Source organism: Mytilus californianus, unplaced genomic scaffold, assembly GCF_021869535.1.
Source record: "Mytilus californianus isolate M0D057914Y unplaced genomic scaffold, xbMytCali1.0.p SCAF_1, whole genome shotgun sequence".
Lineage (NCBI taxonomy): Eukaryota > Metazoa > Mollusca > Bivalvia > Mytilida > Mytilidae > Mytilus > Mytilus californianus.
Genome location: NW_026262581.1, coordinates 62,166,550 through 62,188,132, shown reverse-complemented (window position 1 = coordinate 62,188,132; position 21,583 = coordinate 62,166,550). Strand labels below are relative to the sequence as shown.

The 21,583-nt window shown below is 30.8% G+C and overlaps 1 protein-coding gene across 1 annotated transcript in view; it reads right to left on the bottom strand.

Moving 5' to 3' along the window:
- The window catches only part of LOC127705440 (trichohyalin-like), a 68,442-nt gene extending 56,685 nt beyond the window's left edge, over nucleotides 1-11,757 (bottom strand). Inside the window, exon 1 of the mRNA XM_052209766.1 lies at nucleotides 11,576-11,757. Coding sequence (XP_052065726.1) covers nucleotides 11,576-11,641 — 66 coding nt within the window. The 5' untranslated portion in view covers nucleotides 11,642-11,757. The remainder of the gene's footprint in view (nucleotides 1-11,575) is intronic.
- Between the last annotated feature and the right edge of the window lie 9,826 nt (nucleotides 11,758-21,583).

Genomic DNA, 21,583 nt, shown 5'->3' with positions numbered 1-21,583 from the left:
TTTTACTAATTTAGTGATCATTGTAAATTAACCCTAAAACTCATAAGACATGAACTGTTCTTTACTATTTATCTCTGATATGGTTAATTCATAAAACACCTGTCTTAAATATTAAATATTAAAAAAAAAACCATACCATAGTACTTTTAAAAAAACATAAATCTGATACATTGCATTTGTATATAATTAACTATCGTTAAAAAGTAAAATTACTTTAATCATAACCAGAAATAATACTTTTATTGATCATAAATTATCATAATTTATGTTATTAAAGAATTTAAAATATATATTAAATATATACTAACACACAGTTTGTAGTCATGACTACATATCAACAATTTCAGTTTAAGTGTAACTTTGAATAATGTATACTTTAAATTTATATCTGTCGTAAAACAAATATAGACACTCTCATCAATTCCATTTAGGTCATCACTTAATGTGTTTGATCAGAAGGTGTTCTCTAAAAAGAAGGACAACTGTTAAGGAGCTTAACTTTCAAGAAATCTTTGCACAAATGAAATAATCTGATGTTAAAATACGCGTCCATAACTTTTAGTATACAACTTCTTATTTTAAAATTTGGATCAAGTGGTAAGTAAACATCTTACTTGTGGTAACTATTTCTGACTGTCAAAATTCAGGCTAAACTTTAAATCAACATAAATCATTTATAAAGACAAATAGTCAGATATCTGTACCACTTAACACTTATTCACATGGTCAAAATTCATAATGTGAACTGCTTTTGTAGGAGTTAATCGAAAACAACATTTTAGGTTCATCTCTACATGTAGATGTGGAAAGAAGACTTTTTAGCAGCTGAAATTGGAGAATATTTATCAGAATGCCATTACTTGGTGAAGTTAACTAAACTCATAAGACATGAACTGCAAAAATATTTACTGAGTCACACGATTCTCCAACTAAACATTTACTAAACATTTGTCTTTAAAGAGGACAGTGTGAACACCAAAACCTATAGCAGATTTTACACAAGTCTTATAAAAGAGGTTATATATTAAAATATATATAGAACCTACATGTATAAAATACTACATATACGTTTAAATTGCAGAAGCCAGTGTTCAGGATAGATAGACCAATAGATAAGGAAACCTCTAGACTGTAACCTTATGAAAATGAGCGAAAGATTTTAAAGATCATATCTTAATTCTCATGCATGTTACATAACAGTCACTTTCATTTAACAGATATAAATCTGCTTTATACTGCAGCTAGAACACTTCCTGTCATCTCTATCTACTAATTATAGTAACAAAGTGATATTTTATGCAATGTCAATTTCATGTCACATTGTTTTTCTTAATAATTTGGGGTTCGTTTCAGGGATGAAAATACATGTTATTATATTTTATTATATATTTATTACATTTCATAACAATAATTGTAGCTATTATCAAAACAATATAACTTTAAAATAATATAAGGTCAATGTCAGAAAAATATAAACTTTTTTGTATTCGGCATGCAACAGTAGAAGGGCTAGGTAAACCTCGCTCTACTCGTTTCTTAAAAGTTGATGTTTTTCCGACATTGACCTAATATTGTATATTTAATAATTTTAGAGTATATGGCAGTTCTTATTTCTATACTTTTTATGACAAGAATATGTAATAGTGATGTGGAGTTTGTACCCCTACCCACCTACACGACCTATCTTTTTATTGCCCTCTTATTTCTAAGCTATGATATATATTATATATATATATATTAGATCGTTGGTTTTCCTGTTTGAATGGTTTTTCACTTGTAATTTTTGGGGCCCTTTATAGCTTGATGTTCAGTGTGAGCCAAGGCTCCACGTTGAAGGCCGTACTGTGACCTATACATGTAATGGTTTACTTTTACAAATTGTGACTTGGATGGAGAGTTGTCTCATTGGTTCTCATACCACATCTTCTTATATCTATGATACAAAAAAAAAAAAATGTTTTTATTTGAAAGGTTCTCCTGCCTTTTCTGTTGTATTCATGAATAAGATTATTTCCAATCCCTCCTTGAGATTTTTTTCTCCCACATTTGTTTCTCTGTCCATTTATGTTATCGAAACTATTCAATTAATTCATCCAGATCTGTATCATAGTCTTTATATAAATCATTATTAATCAATACTATTTAAGTTAACTTGGTCAAGGTGAGACAATTCAAATAAATTGAAATGAATTACTTTCCTCATGTTTGAAACATTCCTCTTTATCCATGTTTAATCATGGTAGAATGTTTCCTGTTTACCTCTTGAAAGTGAATCTGGTGGAAGGAAACCCCCTTCTAACAAATCCTACTTTAACTCTTCAAGAAATTTTGCTTGAATACAATTTCAATTTTTTTTATTACTTTATTACTGAAGAACATTTAAAAAAATCATAATAAAATGCTAAATCTGAGGTTTGCTTTTTTACTATTTAGATATACAATGAAAATTAAATATGAAAAACTAGAGGTACTTGGAGTAAGCTAAAAAAAATAATACCCTCTGCTCCACATCAAGCAATGGCAAAGTCTATGATTTGCTTAGGGAAACCCAAAAGACAATTTGGATAAAAAAAAAAACAATGTAGGCGGTGCACAATGGCATAAATACGGTTAAATTTTGAGAAAGTTCCCATAAATTCTAATTAAGGGTTTCAGAGTTTTGAAATACAGAGAGTCCAACTTTATTCACAACATTTATTTTGGTGCTAATGAATTTATCAGACAAAGTAATATAAGACCAAGTCTTGCAGCCATAAAAATTTCGAGCAGGATTATCATACTCAGATTCAGAAATCAACCAATGAAATATGGGATTTGGTGTTTTGAGCACAAATTTTGTTATCCAAGTACTATAGGTAAAGTTTTATGATCAAGAGCCCTGGCCTTTCCCACAGGGATTGTTGATGAAAAAATTAACTATATTTATAATGAAATGGAGTAGAAAGTAGAAATTATTCGTAGTTTTTTTTATACAACTTTGCATTCAGAACAAAATATCAAAGAAGGCTTTCCACGGATGAATCACCTTTTGCATGATCATTAGGTACAGTGGTACTTAAGTACTTTGATCTTACTTTCAGTAACTAAAGATATTCTTTGGCTGGGTATTGCATTATTTCTATGAAGCTCTATAGTTTGGTCTTTTGTAATGCAAATAAAATATATTTTGTTGTCTCTAATTTAGTGGTTGTCATTTGTTGCTGTATTGTTGTTTTTTGTTGATTGTTTTGTACATAAATCAGGCTGTTAGATTTATTGTTTAAACTGTTTAACATTTATCATATAAGTGCCTTTTAAAGCTGGCTATGTGGTATGGGTTTTGCTGATTGTTGAAGGTGGTACAGATGCAAACTTCTGTGTCATTTAGTCGATGGTAAAGAGTTGTCTCATTGGCAATCATACCACTCTTCTCATTTTTATATTTGTCATTAAAACCTCACCTTATATTTTTGTGCTTGTCCAAGCCAAGGTTGAGAACCTCAATTGCACTCTAAAAATATGATACATATTTTTCTCTGGATCACATATATTCAGAAATATATCAGACCAAAAAAGTGAAAAAGTATATTTTAACAAAACGCATTTGACTAACAGGTCGAACAACGGATGTTCTTAAACCCTGCTGACTGCCATTGGCGATTGCCAAATAAATTGATCACCAGATTTAAATGTAGCAAAATGGATCTTAATATTAATTTAATATCAAAAAGAAAACAATAAACTTGCAGAAAAGATGATATACCACAAACATGAGGTGCAAAAATTTGTACACCATATCCGGATTTCGACAATTAATGTCTCTTTAGTGATGTTAGGGATCGAAATGGTATTTGGAAGGCCATATAATTCACCTCAATTTAGGATAGACTCTAGAATTTTAAAGAGTCGAAATAGGATGAACGGATCATATAAACCCGAAGGAAAATATAATACAAGCCCAAACGAAAAAATATAAACAAGTCTAAATTGAAAACAACGTTCAAACCTATGATTTGAAAAATGGTAAACACTAGCAGTCAGCAGGGTTTAAGAACATCCGTTGTTTGACCTTTTAGTCAAATGCGTTTTGTTAAAATATACTTTTTCAATTTTTTGGTCTTTAGGAAAATGTTGTTTGTGCTGTATTTAGACCCCTCTACCAAGAAATTTGTTTTACATGCACACATATAAAAATTGCGGTTTTTATCCAAAGCAATCATAGGTTTGAACATTGTTTTCAATTTAGACTTGTTCAGAAATATATATATATATACACCCTATCTATAAGCTCAAATTGACTACATGGTAAGTGAAGAGGGACCAACAACTTGTCATTTTAAAATTGGGTTCCCACTCTTTTAGATCCCTCGTTTAAATTATTTTTCAAACCATAAACATGATTTATGAAATTTGGACTATCCTTAATTGATTTATACATAATGAATTAATTCCTATCAATATTTCATCAGTTTTACCACACTCCCTCCTATCGTCAGTTAATCTACTTCAAGTACTGATCAATAGTCCTGTTTTAATTGCATCTATCATACATTCCAAAAAAATAAATCTATGTTCACAATGTCAAAGCTAATGGTACATGCAATCCATGCACAATAGATAGCATCTCACCAATCAATACTTATTTATTATCTATGTTGTAATGAAAGACTACTCGGAAATTTAAAAAGAAAAAAAACAAAGACTGATACATTCAAGTCTATCATGCAAGGAGTGAACTTCCTGACTAGTAACCAGCTAACAAACAAAGTCTACAAAAAGCAAAAAAAATATGATAAGGTCATTTTAATACAATTTTAATTCTTGAATATTACAGCCAGATGACAAGGCAAAATTCTACTTTAATTAGAAATTTAAAAAGTTTGAGGAGCAAAGTATGATGTGCAAAAGTTGATTTAAATTTTTTTGATTAAAAATTTGTTATTCACCAGTCAAAAGAAAACTCTTGAATATAAATTTGAGATAAAAGGTGAAGGTTAGTTTAAGTGATATTTTGGCACTCGTTTGTGGATGCAATGAACCTTAAAGATTTAAATGTAAAAGCATTTTTTGTTATTTAACAAGAAAAAAATCACATTTTGGTTGGTCAAAGGGCAAAGTAAACAATAACAAGAGGCTGTCAAAAGACAGCAAACCAGATTTTCCTGCAGAGGTCGAACCCTGAACAGTTGAGTAAGTATGGACACAAAATTTAAGCTTAAAACAGCTCTGAATTTGGATTTTGTTTGAATATTTAAAATAGATTATTATCTAATTAATAATGAAAATGATATTTGCAAATTTGAACCCCAAACAGGATCATGTAAAAATTAAACATTAACACACACAACAAAATAAAATACCACATTACAACTGTGACATCTACCTTCATAACACACATGACTTAAAAAAAATAATTATAAAGAAATTTTGATGTTATCATTGCTGGTTCATGGAATAAGTTTGAGTTATTTCCCTTTGAACAGAAATAGGGTTTAACATAATACTCTAACATTAGATATATTTAATCACTAAAAATAGTTCTCTAAAACTAGATATGATTTAACACAATGTATATCTATTTTCAAATTGTAATCAAATATAATAAATAGTTCCAAATATTTTTTCTTTCATTTGTCACAAACTCATATAGATCTGCAACTTATATCAATGTCAACAACTTTAAATGTAATGAAATATATCCTTTAATAAAAATAGATTATTATCAAATTAAAGGAGTTCACTTCATAAAAAAAAAATTGATATATATAGCATTCAGAAAATTAGTTTATACAGAATAACAAACAAACCTACCACAAAATTCTTCAAACAATTTACCAAAGAAAAGAAAAAAAAATCCAAAATGTCATTTATCATTAATACAATGTCTTTTAAAAATCTTTTAAAAACATGAGTTATTTCCCTTTGTACGGAAATGGATTAATTCATCAAAAATTGAATTCTTGGGAAAGGGCTATAACTGAACAACGAGAAAAGCTAAAATCGTGAAAATGGAACTTGACCTTTCATTTAGTCACAGGAAACAACATATCTAAATTTGAACAAATTTCTTCAAAGCGTTTTCATGTTAATGAACGGACACTGTTTGGCAGGCGCCCGCCGTACATCCCCAAATCAATAACCGATTTTTACTTCGAAAATCCGGTAAAAAAATCATTTTTACATTTTGAGAACCTTGTTGTGATCACTACAATTTAAAGTATAATTTCTTTTTTTATTTTAAGTATGTATTGAATATGTAATAAGTTCTAAGGTGGACATGTTATATAACAAATCTGCATGTGTTTTTGAACAAGTTTGACAAAAGTAGAAAACCTTACATTTACACACATTTAACACAAGCAGTAACTGGGCTTATATTTTAAAAAACACTTATTTATTCACAACAAAAATATAACATTTTGCCATTCAAAATGTATAATGAAGTGTGCTACATCAAAAGAATCAGTAGCACTGCTCTTTAAATGTATGTCTTTATTCAATTTACATAACTTTAAAATATACTGCAAATGAATACTATTAAACAAATATGTTGCCACTAAAGACAACACTCAAATATTTTACCCTATTGCAATAGTTTTGTCTATAGATAGGCGTCATCGGGATTGCAATAGTTTTATTGGTCAACATGTTTCGCCTATAGATAGGGTCAGGATGGTGAAACATGTCGACCAATAAAACTGTTGCAATGCGGTAAAATATCTTTTGGGGCGACATATTCTTATTTATTTTAAGACAACTGTGAATACCTAGCGGTATCCACTCGTTTTTACCCTACCGCACAATCACCACATCAGGTTGGTTCACTTATAGAATTTCAGTTTCACTATTAAAAAAGTTATATACATGGTTTTTTTCTCCAATGAGTATAATATATGTATAAATGTAGTAATATCAACATTACAACAAAGGTACTGTTTACAATGTGTTAGAAATCAGACTCAATAGATATTAGACTGGGTGTATCAATAATCCAAAAGCACTAGCCAATATTTATTATAATATTACTTTAAGTAAGTAACAGACAACAGTCATGCTTATAAATGTGTTTGTTTACCTAAGAGTGAACAAATTAAACTTAAGTCCAATGACTTGTCTGAAAATCATTGTTATTTTCCTGACATAGATACTCAGATACTTCTGAAAATTATACAACATATTGTACAGAAGTCCTAAATGTGACTGATAAATGTCATTTTTAAAAATCTGAGAAACTCTTTAGTCCAACTCTAAGTTAGGTATCAAAGATCACATATATTATTTAATTTGAAGCTGATAAATAGACTGTGAGAAAAAAGTGTTGGATAAAACTGTGACTTAACAAAGTTTCATAGTAAAAAAATAAATACTTTCACCTTTTAAAAGGTCAAGATGAGAGAAAAGTCAAATGGTACACAACAAAGAACCAACAAGTAACAGGGAATAAGAATAACATTTTCCAACTAGGGGCCCAACCTGCAACAATGTGAAAATTAACATATGCATTGTGGGCATTTTAATAAAAAATTTAGGGGCCCAACCCAAATTTTAGTAACATTGGCTACTGGGTCCCTGCTAATCTTTTTCCCTGAGTAAAATATATCAAGGTTGACTGAAAAGATGATTCAAATTGAAATATGTGAACAAAAAATCTATGCAGTGATATTGGACATAATGCTTATATAAAGACTGAACTTAACAATTTCAGCATAGGACCATAGAATAAATGTGTTAAAAACTATGAAGTTATCTTAAATGTTTGCAAAAAACTGAATTTCCAGAGAACTTTTTGAGAATCTCCCTCCGTACCAAGATAAATTAATCACATATGTGAAATTGTCTCAGCTTCGAAATGAGCCATCATATATATATCCAAGTTTACAATATGGGCTGAGGAATTGAAGAATATGCTCCCATTACCCCCAAACCTGAAATGAATTGCACATATTGACCCAAATGCTGACACCAGGTGAACCCTATTTGATTAAAAAAAGTTGCAAAAATCAAAGCAGGGGTTTAAGTTCATCATTCTTTTAAAATTTTAACTGCTACTGAACATTTAAAATAAACATGTCATTCTATTAGACAAGTAATCCTAGACCTTTGAAGTTTCTCTTATTAAAAAAATAATGTTAAGTCACAGTAATTATCAAGTCTCCTTATCTTTTTCATTTAAATACAAACAAAAGATAAGATCTTTAAATGAGATCCTGAAACACAACAAAATACCAACAAGTAGCTATAAATGTAGTAATGATATACCCACATAAGAGGTCTCTAAACACAGTAGCTGCAAATGGAACTTTTAGTTATTGGAAGCCATATTAATTACGTGAATCAGCAGAAAGCAATATGTAGCATATGAAATATAGGATAAGCCAAAACACATAATTAACAGTGCCTGGTGATGATTCATAGCCTAACTGGTTTCAGTCCTTCACCTCTGAAGAAGGTCTGTGAAGGACCAAAACCGGTCAGGCTATGAATCCTCACCAGACGCGGTTAATTATGTGTTTTGGCATATCCTATATTTTATTTTCAAAATACCAACAAGTAAATTATCATAAGGCTGACTAAAGACTTTCACCTCAGACATGGTTTGATTTAAGGTCAACATGGTCAAAAGTAAGGTCGTAGAAAGGTAAAAAATGTTACTCAACTAATGCAACCCAGTCTGACTTAAGAAAGCTCCACTATCAAAATGCAAGTTTACAGTGGGGGCTGGCTTTTGGTCAGACTGAATGCAACCTGGAGATGATGTGATCACATGTTAACTAAAGGTAAAAAAATATCAAAATTTTGGACTAAACATGGCATTCCTTGACCTTTGAAATATTTCAAATGTTCTGGATGGTTCATTGGACATTGAATCCAGTACCTTGAGACAGACTTCTAGTACTTCAATGTACACATGTACATGTAATATAACACAGTAGTCTCAGGTCCATTGGACAATTTTTTTGAACAGGTAAAAACCAAATTAAAAAAATTTCACTGATCTATAAATATTTATATAACTAAAAATTCCCAAAATTTTATCAGACATTCAGTTCTGACAAAATCGCATTTACTATTCTGAAAAGGGTTTGACTGGTTTTGACAGTTGGACCAATGTCGCTGGTGAACTATATCAGTTTGGTATGTTTATAGCTTCTGTGATCTTCACTCCATTCTCCTGGTCAATTTGACATCAATAGACATTTCTTTCCCAAAGAGACATTATCCAGTTAAGCTTGCCAATTTCTGTTCTTAGGGGACATTGTTCATCAAAGTATTGAAAAAATCTGATTTGAATTAAAACCACTAAATAGCCTGTGTCGCTCACCTAGATCAATGTGCATCTTCAATAAGCCATTTCACTTATATGTAGATCCTGTCTTGCTGATCATTTTTGCATTAGTTTCTATATATATGTCTATTGAAATTTTCAAGATACATGTATAATGCAAAACGCAAAAAAACGTCATTAAGGGATAATAGCACCAATAAGGAGTCGTTGGACGATTTCCTCCATATAAAACTTAATAGATCTTGTCTTGCTGATCAATTTTTGCTTATTTAAGTTTCTATCTACCTATTATAATTTTTGAGATATAAGGCAAAAATGCAAAAAATTGATAAAAATCATCATTAGAGGGCAAAAACTCTAATAAGGAGTCGTCAGAAGATTTCCTCCATATAACTTACTTGAAGATCTTGTCTTGCTGATCATTTATGTCTATTTAAGTTTTTTCCTATTTATAATTTTTAAGATATAAGGCAAAAACCAATAAAACTATGGTAAAAATTTTCATTAAAAGGCAAAAACTCAAATAAGGAGTCACTGATGATTTCAGTAGTGTTGACTTAATAGTGAATCTTGTCTTGCTGATCATTTTGTCATTTAAAGATTCCCTCTATCAATTATAGTTTTAAAGATATTAGACAAAAATCCTAAAAATTGGTAAAAATCTTTCTTTAAGGGCAATAACTCTTATAAGAAGTAGTCCGACAGTTTTGATGTAAATAAACAATAGGTAGATCTCAATATTTTTGAAAAAATTTTGTTAAGAAAAGTTGTGACTCAACAAAATCAAAGCTGGAGGTAAAATTTACCATTCTTCTAAAATTTTAATTGCTACTAAACATGTAAAAAACATAAACATGTCAATCTACTCTACAAATAATCCTTTGAAGTTTCTCTTATTACAAATAATTTCAGGTCACTGTAATTATCAAGTCTTTTTCAAGTAAATGCAAATAATTGAAAATTATGATTAGAGATTTTTAAATGAGATCTTTCACGCCTCTTAAGTATGTATGTAAATAACAATTTTTAAAACAATTTAAAAACTCCATGTTCAAATCTTAAATTGAGATCTGAGCCTAAAATTTTTCTGAAGGATTCTTAAGTTTCTTATTCTTGTATATATATCCTTTATACTACTACTATTACAGAATCACTGAGCGTGTTCAATGTTGTTGGCTATTCAATGCACACATGTAACCAGGTCATAAACAATAGAATCAACCAAATAGATATATCTTAATAAACATTAAGCTTTATGGCAGATAATTCAATGGTTATGTTTTACTATGCCAATTTCATATGTCTGTAAAATAAATAGTGTATATGTTCTGAATTATACACATTTTTTAATCTTCAGCTACAACACAAGGAAATCAAAAAATGTTTCAAAGAGGAGAATAACTGCTTAATGGCTTAACAAACAATAAAAATTATCTGAAAATTATAATAGAAAGAAAGTATAAACTAAAGTCTGTATTCTGGCAGAATTCAAGAGACAAAAAAAAACCTGCATTTTACATGGCACCAATAGATCATATATTTGTCCTTAATTCTACTCTGCAAAAAGATAATCAATTGTTTTTTGTCCATCTTGTATTTGGAGAGTATTAGTACATGTAGTACAGGCACTGTGTCTGTTATCCAATCTATTTGATTTGAATATCAATAAAATAATTGAAATTGAAATGATATTATCTAAGATCTTCATATGGTTAAATTAAAATCTGAGAACTACTTATTTCCATTAATACACTGATCAAAATTCCTTAAAGAGATACAGTGGTAGTGTGGTACACTTCTTGGCTATAATCTTTCTCAAACTCTTTAAAATTTTAATATGTATACTGTCCTTAAACTTGTGTCTAAATTATTATATATATGGACCAGACAACATATATATATATATATATATACTATAGTAATGTCCTAGCTTCTATATATTGGTACACATAAAAAAAAATCCAGGAAATATAAGCAAGCTATCAAGAATAATCTTTTCACCGAAAAAGCCAGGGCTATCAGATTGCTATTTAACTATTTAAAGCTTATAATAAAAATATAGAACATATTAAAAAGTGATTGTTTTCATATTTGTTAAAGAAAATGAAACGTCACAATCTATATGGTTATTTTTTCCCATTAATACTAAGATGTGTATAGACTGTGCAGTTAACAATATAATTGTCTGATTTAAAAAAAAAATATTACAAATGTATATATATATAAAAATCATTATACTATACAGTCCTAAATGTGTTTTGCAGAAGACACATTGTGGACTTTTTGCAATTTCGAGCTACTGGTTCCTACCTCGGCCGAACTTGGCCTCATTTTGCCACCTTCGTTGTAGGAGTTAAAAATCTCCTGTCTGCTCATGTCATAATTTCCACTGTCACATCCTCAAATCCTATTTTTCTCACAGAAAAAATGCTAGCGACCTCCAAGCCGTGATTGTTTCCATGCATGTCACGTGATTTCCGGTTTTCAAGTGAACTGCTTTCCTGTATTTTAGCACCAGAAACGACTGTTATTGAGAGAAGGAGACCAGTATGAACTGAAATTTAGGGACTGTTTCACGACACAAATATATAACTGTTTGTTTTCAATTTGCATCATGGGGGAATATGTAATCCCGCCAAAATTCTGTCTTCTTTAATTACACAACCAAGGAATATACAGGCTGATGATTAACTACTGTTGCAAGCGTGGCCTATTTACAAAAATTAATCATTAAAGTATTAAAGATAAGGAAATGTAGTGCTATTTTGTACACGTAAAACTCGAATAACTGATGTTTTGTTTTATTTCTATACATTTTTAGAACAATTTGACATTTGTCCATGCTTAAAAAGTTTTTATTCATTTTGTAATACATATCTGCATCGGACATATTTTAATATCTCATTTCTAAAAGATGGCTTTTTGTGGACGTCGCATTTGACGTTTCCGTAAATTTTGCTCTTTTCTCGGGGATGTTTTATCTGTTGATACATACAAGGATTTGTATAGTAAGATCTTAATATACAAATCCTTGATATATATCATGTGACCGTTTTCTGCATATTTAGATATATTTCGCTATGTGGAAAAACGTGCATAATGGCAATTATATAATCATATCATGAAAAAAATATATATTTATAGTCTCTAAGAAAACTTGTAAGATTTCCGCTGCTAGTTTTGCAAAATAGGTGCAATTTGAGTACTGTGACGTTATATGTGTCTATCAAAAGTGATTTGATGGAATTTTCTGGGTATAAGAATGGGACGGTCTGATGGAATTGCGACTACATGATGTATGATCTTATACATCATGACAAGTCTAGGGCGCACGGTCTACGGACTGATAGTGGATCACAGTGGTGGCCAATTTAGTGTGTAAATTTATCATGTCAGATAAAGCGTATTATGGTACCTATTACCAAAGACGTATATACATATATGTATATATGTCTCTGCTATTATAAACATGCCGAGCAGCTCGTCTTTGAACCATTTCAAATCTTTGATATTGATTCAGCGGTGTGTGTGTCCCAGACTTGGCACGAGTACTCAGGTTTAGGGCGGATAAGTGCGTGGTATGCCTTCAACTCTTAATTTGATGTTTTGAAATTTCGTTTTAGGAAGCCAAAAGTGTTGTTACTTTTAGATGTTATATGTCTTATATATCATTTATATGTTTGCCCTATTTTAGATTAGCTTGAAGTGTAATACTAAGGTATTTAGTAGATAATACAGCGGATTCTAATGTGTGATTGTGAAGGATGCATGTATGTTTTATTGGTTGTTTTCTGTGTGACAGACATGACTGTGCATTCGTCTGGATAACTTGTAAACCATCAACCAGTCCTGTTCCGACTTTGCTGCTGCCAGGGGCGGATTTAGGCGGCGGGGACGTGGCGGGTGTGCGCCCCCCTAAAATTTGCAAAGCAAGGGTTGTTCTCAGCTTAATAAAGAATATTTCGATAATTTTACTTCGACCCCCCTAACCTTAAATCCTGGATCCGCCCCTGGCTGCATAAAGATCAGTCTGAAGTTTGATCTATATATAATACTGTAGTCTAAGTTTGCTATTATTTAGGTAGTCTGGAAGGTTTGTAGACCAAAAATAATACCGGTCCGAAGACGGTACCTTGAGGCTCCCCTGGTGTGACTGGGACAGTGTTTGATGACTTTCCATGCATCCATGACAACTGCTTGTGTGAGGTTTGAAAGGGATGCAGAGATCAAATTTAATGTAAGTCCAGAAATTCCATAATCATCAGTGTCCGTCTTAATCAGTATGAGCATAGATGTATAATACAGTACGTCCATGGTATGGAAAACTACTAAGGAACATGTTTTAGTGCTTTTGTCGTGTTTTAACTTTGTATAGATATAATTGAGCAAACCAAGAATCCTACCTTTATCAGAAAATTGTTTCGAAACAGTACCGTGAATTAGCATTGGTTTACTTTTTCTTTTTTTCAGGATCTTTTCTATATTTCTATTCCTTAGTATGGTGTTATCAACTTCTACATTGTATATATACGTACGAAAACGTTTATTGTCTATGCTAATATAAATCAAAGAGGGATAACTCAAAAGAGCTTAGCTGATCATTAAATGAAGTTAGTTTTTTTTTGCAAGACATATACTTTCATCATTTATAACAACGTATTCCGAATGAGGAATACATGTATTCCACGATATGTGCTGATTGATATTGTAAAATCGATCCCTTACCCAAATTGGAGAGCCTTCTCAATATTATAATAACAACCAATATAAGAACCAAAAAGTTCAACTGACAATTTTTGGCAAAACATATGACAACATTCATTCAGACCTGGGGTAAATTTCATGTCAAAGTAATTAATTACATTTCAATTACATTAACTTTTAAAAGTAATTAATTACATCACAATTATATTGATTTTCAAATGTAATTAATTACATTACAATTACATTGCCGAAGTAATTAATTACATTTCAATTACTTTTGCCTATATATATATATATATCTTTATTCTGTCAAACCTTTGCAATTACAATACATGGCATCAATAATACAGACATAAATACATGAATACACAGAGCAAAATATGTACACTATTTACAATTATACTGATAGTAGTTAGCCAGGAGGGCACACATGGGAATTTATAAATCTAATGAAAGTACACAGCTTTCTCAATTTAGATTTTATATTTAAATTCATAATTTTCTTAAACATAATTATATTTGGACGATTTACATATTTTTTATCAATACATTCGTTTCTTTTTACTGAAATCTCTGTGCACATCATAATATAATGATACTCATCTCCAAGATCTTTAGAGTTACATAATTTACAATTTCGTCTATCTCTCTGAATATTTGTCCATCTCCCTATCTCAATGGGTAATTTATGGTTGATGGTTCTAAATTTGCATAAAGTATAAATATCACGAAATTCTAAAATATCAAAATAGTTCTCAAACCCAAAAGTATCCTTAAAAATTCGATAATTTAATGTCTTCGAACATGCTTGCACATTTGAAAACCATGTTTGTTGAAACTGATCTTGGAGTGATGTTCTGATTGTATTCTTTAACCAAATGTCACTAATACATGTTTGAGATAACCACACAAAAGATAATTCCGTTTCATTAAAAATGGATTCAACATGGTTTAACCAACTAATTAAACTTTACATCGTTTTCATTTGACAGCTTAAACAGTAGTTTATAAATGGTCGCTGATAATTTAGTCGGTTTACCACATACTAATTTCACCCAAAATGATACCATACGGACTTTAATATCTAAATTGATGGGATATCGTCCAAGTTCACCATATATTACACAATTTGGGGTAGAAGACTTTAGGTGCAGAAGAAGCTTACAGAATTTTAATTGAACTCTCTCCAGAATGTCGTTATTCCCAAACCCCCAAATTTCACAATCGTACAATAAGACCGGTTTCACTAATTTGTCAAATAAATCTAATTGACAACTAATAGATAACCCATGTTTTCTCCCCTTTTTGATCACCTCATACATTGCCTTTGTAATTTTTTCTGCTAAGTGTTTTCTACAGTGTTTAAGTGTGCCATTTCGTGAAAAATAGATCCCAAGATAGTTGAATTCTTGAACAATATCTATAACAGAGTTAGCATATGTAAAACTGAGATTTTTGGGTTGCCTTCCATTACTAAAAATTACAATTTTTGTCTTTTCTACATTAACTTTTATTTCCAGACATCACAATATGAGTGGAATTTATCTAGCAATAATTGAAGATTTTTGGCCGATTCCGCCATTAGCACAGTATCATCTGCATAGAGGATTGCAAACAGTTTAACATAAATATCTAATTTTTCTTCGAGTGCATCTTCAATAGTGTTCAAACCAATCAAGTTCTCGTTGATAAAAAAGTTTTCCAAATCATTTAAGAAAAGTGAAAACAGAAAAGGAGATAAGTTTTCCCCTTGACGTAGGCCAATATTGCATGAAAAATAATCTGATATATTGCCATTATAAGATAAACATGACTTAATATTTTCATACATCTTATGAATTATGTTATACATATGACCATTTATGTTATTCAATAACATCTTATACCATAAAGCGTCTCTTCTGACTGTGTCAAACGCTTTTTCAAAATCCACAAATGCACAAAACATTTTTTTCTTTTTTAATTTCAAAATTTCAAAGAAAGAGTGCAGTATAAATATACAATCGACTGTTGAATATCCACTTCTAAATCCAAACTGATTTTCATTTATTAATAAAAATTCATCGGAAAAATTTGATAATCTATGACATAAAATCGAAGTGAATAATTTCCCAACACAACTGACAATTGTGATAAGTCTATAGTTTTTTGAATCAAATTTGTTTCCCTTATTCTTATAAAATGGTTTGATCGTGCCAATTACCCAAGATTCTGGTAAAATCCCAGTTCTAAAAACTAAGTTAAACAATTCAACATATACATCAATTAAAATATCACTAGAAGATTTAATATATTCATTTATAATCATATCGTCGCCACAGGCTTTGTTACTTTTTAATTTCTTAATACAATTCATAATCTCGTCCTTTGTAATTGGACCATTAAGTGTACCATTTAAATCATTTAAAGCATCTTGGTCTACATTTGGTAACTCAATAGGATCGGGGGTGCCTGAATTTAGATCTCTGAAAAAAATTTAGTAAATTATCAAAATTTATGTCCGGTTGTTTCGTGTGTTCCCGCTTATTTAAAATATTCCAATACTCTTTTGAATTTTGAGATCTGAGGTTTTTTAATTTTTTTAGTCATATCACGTTTATGAGTTTTTATGGCTTGGTCCATAACTTTTTTATATTTTCTCTCAGCATCTTTAACTTCGTTATATAATAAAAGCGAAGGTGAAAATTTGAGCCTGCGCTTAAGCTTTCTAAAGTTTTGCCTCGCAAAATTTGCAGTCATAATTAAACCATGGCTTGTCTCCCTTCTTTTTAGGGGCTCGCTTTTGGTAAACGGACAGAAAGTCACAGGACAAAAAGTCACAGGACATAAAGTCACAAATTTGATAGGACAAAAAGTCACAGGACAAAAAGTCACAAATAATTTGTTGACAATTGTTTGAATATATAAGAGAAAGATCTTGAAATATTTTCTTTTTATTACATATATTCATTTTTAAGTTTAGGAAATTGTTCATAAGCCTTGTAAAATGAAAATTTATTAAATTTTAATCATGCAAAGGATATATTTCTTGGCACAATGAAGCCATTTAAGTACCAAGCCACTTTGACATTTTGTTTTCATAACAATTATTTGATCATTATTGATATTTATTGAATAAATGTTAATTACAAAGTTGCTTCATATATAAAAGTTCAAGAAAAATCAAAAATTTTATTTTTCAAATTAGTGTTTTCTTGTTTAAAGAAAAATAATCTCAAAACTGAATTGTGACTTTTTGTCCTGTGACTTTTTGTCCGTGACTTTTTGTCTGTGACTTTTTGTCCTGTGACTTTCTGTCCTACATTCTCGCTTTTATGGTTTATCAGTTCGTGTTCCAAACGTTGTCTTAGCAGACTCTAAAACAACTAATCCAATCTCATTTACAAATGCGTTGACATTTTTATCATCAACTTTTTCTAAATTCACATTTTTCAAATTACGTAACAACCTGTCTAATCTATCAACATTTATATTAGCTCTAAATTCAGGTACCATTTTATGATCCCATTTATTAATCTTTTGTCTTGACTGATCATTAGGACTGTTCTGTTCATTACAAACTGTGATCAATGAGTTGCTTTCTAAGCGTAAATACAATGGACAATGAACATCTGAATACAAGTGTGAAAATTCTAGTACAACAAAATCAATAAGTTTTTCTAAAACGTTAACATTACTCAAACAATAGTCTACAACACTAGCATTTCTGCAGGTAAATTTCCCAGTCTTATCATTTCCCAGTCTACCATTCATAATGAATAAGTTGTTACATTTACATAAGTCAAGCAGATTATTACCGTAACGTGTTTTCCCTTTATCCATACTAATACGATCTCTGGGTATATTATACAATTCTAAGTTACATACATCATTTATAGGTACACCCTCCAAATCAATACTAATATCTTTTTCATCAATAAATGCATAATCTTTCTCATTTGAGGTACGTGCGTTAAAATCACCAATAATAAAAATATGTTCAAATATTGTAGAAAATTCCAAGTATTCATTTTCAATTTCATTGAATGCGTCAGGGGAAGAGCATGATGTATATTCTGGTGGGATATAGACCACTCCGAAAAGTATATCCTCGTTATTTAAAAATTTAGAAATTTTACACCATAGAACAAATTTACTATTTGTTTCAATCACTTCTATAGAGTTATTCAGATTTTCTCTATACCCGATTACAATGCCACCTGATTTAACGCTTGATATTTTACGTCTATTTTTGAATTTTAATGTGTAACCAGATAAATACATATCATCCATATCGTCAGTTTTTGATTCAACAAAGCAAACAACATCATGTTTTCGGATCAAACTTTCAAATTCTGGATATTGTAGTCTATGTTTTAGGCCACAACAATTAACATATAAAAGATCCGTATAGCTTTTTTGTCTGTAATACTATTTTTTGACAAATAGGCAGATTCACCTGATAAAGACGCACTTATGTCTTCATTATTTATAGTAATATTTTCATCAGCAATATCTACAAGAACGTTTAAATTCCCAAAAATACAATTAATCTGTTCAAATGTTTCATCATTACACAAAGTTTCATTACAATTACTTTTTACATTATTTTCAGCAATGTCTACATATTTATTATCAGATTTATCAATTTGTGTCGAACTGTCAATATGTTGCACTCCTCGGCAATCCTAGTAATGAGCCTTCGGAGTTGAACCTGTGCGGGATCGTTTCTTGGGGTTGCTATCAGATGAGGGGGTTGATTTTGGTCGTTCAATACGCGGTGGTGTGGCGTCACTTTGGCGCTGTGGTGAGGCGTAACTAAGACGCTGTGGTGTGGCATCACTTTGGCGTAGCGGCGAAGATCCACCTTGGCGTATCGGTAGACTGCCATCTTGGTATGGGATATCTGCTATCTCGGCATCGTCGGGGATTTGGTAAAGCTCATTGTCTATAAAGAGGCGGTCTTGTACGAGTGTTGCAATTTTCCTGTTTCGCTTTGCCTCTTTCATAATAGGATATAGCTTTCGTCTCCTGTCCTCTATTTCTTTGGGGAATTGTTGCTTAATGCCGTATCTTGTGTTCCGTAGCCTGTATGCATTATCTAAAACGTACAGTAGGTCACAATGATATAGGAAACGTGCTACTGTGGGTCTTCCGCCACCTTGATATCGTCCAAACCTGTGAACGTTCCCGAACTCTATTTTATAGTCAATGCCTAGTCCAAAGACATGTAAGAGCTATTTCCTATATAAAAAAATCATAAAAATGACAACACACTAGAATGAAACTTTTATACATGCACTATTTAACAGTGAAAACATTCGTTTTAAGTTTTCAAATTTCTAATCATTGTTACATTTATTCATCATTAGATTTTCAATTTTGTTTTTTTATTGATTTTTTTATGTTTATGGAGAATTTTTATTTTGTAAAGATATATATATATAGATACAAATGAATATATTTTTTATTCTTAAAATTTTTTTCCTAAAATTTCAAGTTTTTACTAAAAAAAAATTAATTCAGATTTTTTAAAAGGTTTTTTTATTTACATCATGTGAGTCACAAAATTTAAAGCAATTTCCAAACCTGTCTTTTGGCGAGTAAAAATTGTCAATAATATTGGACTCCAATCTTGTATATTTTGACTGCTATATTCAATTTTTTTTTATAGAAAGTGTTTAAAAAGTATCCATCTGAAAAGATTTTAACATATGAATATGTTGATTTAAAATAAAAATTGCATTTGGCATTTCAATCAAGGGACATTCTTGTACTTTAAAATTAGTTTTAGTTAAAGGGGATATCCTAAAGGTTTATTCCCGATTGTCCCACTTTTTAAAATTTTAGAGTTCTGATTGTCCCACATTATTTTTTGAAGTAAAATGTTATGAAATAAACAAGGTAACTGTTGTTTGTTTTGCTAAATAAACAGGAATCATAGGCGGATCCATGCCCCCCCCCCCCCAGGCCCCCACTTTGGTGGGAAAAATTTGGTTGATTATATAGGGAATCACTGAAGCATGACTGGAGCGGCCCCCCTTAGGTCAGTCAGTGCCCCCCCCCCCCCTTTACAAAAAGTTCTGGATCCGCCACGGGGAATTAATTATTGCATGTTCAAATCATATCATTGATATCAATTTTGTAAATTTTATAAATGTATAAACTATGATTTGTTTTTAGAAAATCATCAGACTTATGCACTTTTGATTAGATAATATAACATTTCTGGGTTATGAAATTACTTTTAATTAAAAAAAAAAAAACAAATATCAATATCGTAATCTTAATTATTACCTTTTTTCTAAAGTTTTGAAATGTATTTAGAAATAATGCATGCAATTTAAAAAAAAAAGTATAAATTCATTTACATTCTACACTCTATACACGCAGTTGTTGGTGGAGAGACGTTTCTCCTACTCTTTGCACTTTTACCTGGGAAGTCAGAGGACATTTACACAAGATTCTTTTCACTACTGAAGACTGCTTGCACCCAACGTCAAATTCACCTGAACCCAACTTTCTTCATTGATTTCGAAGCTGGAATTCTGCCAGGTCTACCTTTCCAGGAATCACGATTTAAGGTTGTTTTACCACTATACCCAGTGTATTTGGCATAAAGTGCAGTCAACAGGAATCGTCACCAACTATAAAAGAGAACCAGACATTTATCAACTTATACGCAGGTCAGAAGTTCTTCTTCTGGTACCACATGAAGAAATAGAAGACTTCTGTTCCATGCACTTGAATACCTGGAAAATTTGGACTCGATAGCAAATACCACTCCGTTTACGGACTACGTCATAACATACTTGGTTGAAAGCAACAGGCAGGTATAGAACCATTACCAAAACCGAAGGACCAAGGACAACAAATCACCTCGAAGGATGGCAACTTGAAGAAGATGATCCAAGTTCCACAACCAAACATATACACGCTACTGATCTACCTTTAAGAAGTGCAGGCATCAAAAGAAGTGGTCCTCATCCAGTACCAAGCCGGGGGAGTACGACCAACAAAGAGAAAAAAATACACACAACTCAATCAACACATACAAGAACTAAAAGATCGTCTTCAGAATGGTGAAGTTAGTGTGTTTCAGTATGCTAACATTGCCGATTATTTGTTACACTTGGGACTATTGTTGCAATTATGTGATGTGATGTGTTGTGTTGTGATGTTTATGTTACATATTATGTGTGCTTTGTTGTTGTACTTATGTATTATATGTGCTTTATTGTTGTACTTATGTATTATGTGTGCTTTTTTGTTGTATTTATGTATTTTGTGTGCTTTATTGTAACAGTTGTACCTTCTGCATTGTGTGTGCTTTATAGTATCTGCTCTTCATGTGAAATATGTGCTTTAATGAATTAAGCTGTTTATTATGTGTGCTTTATTGTAGTAAGCTTTTTATAATTTGTGCTTAATTGTAACTCTTTAGTACACATATATGTAGAATTGTGTAGTGCTTGATATGTGCTTTTTCATGACTTAATATTATATTCTATGTTTGATGATACTCCAATTGTACCTATTATGTGCAAAATAAAATATGTGAATATTATTATTTGTTCATTTTCATTTCATATTTTAAAAGTTACATGTAATTACCTGCTACATATTATAAAAACA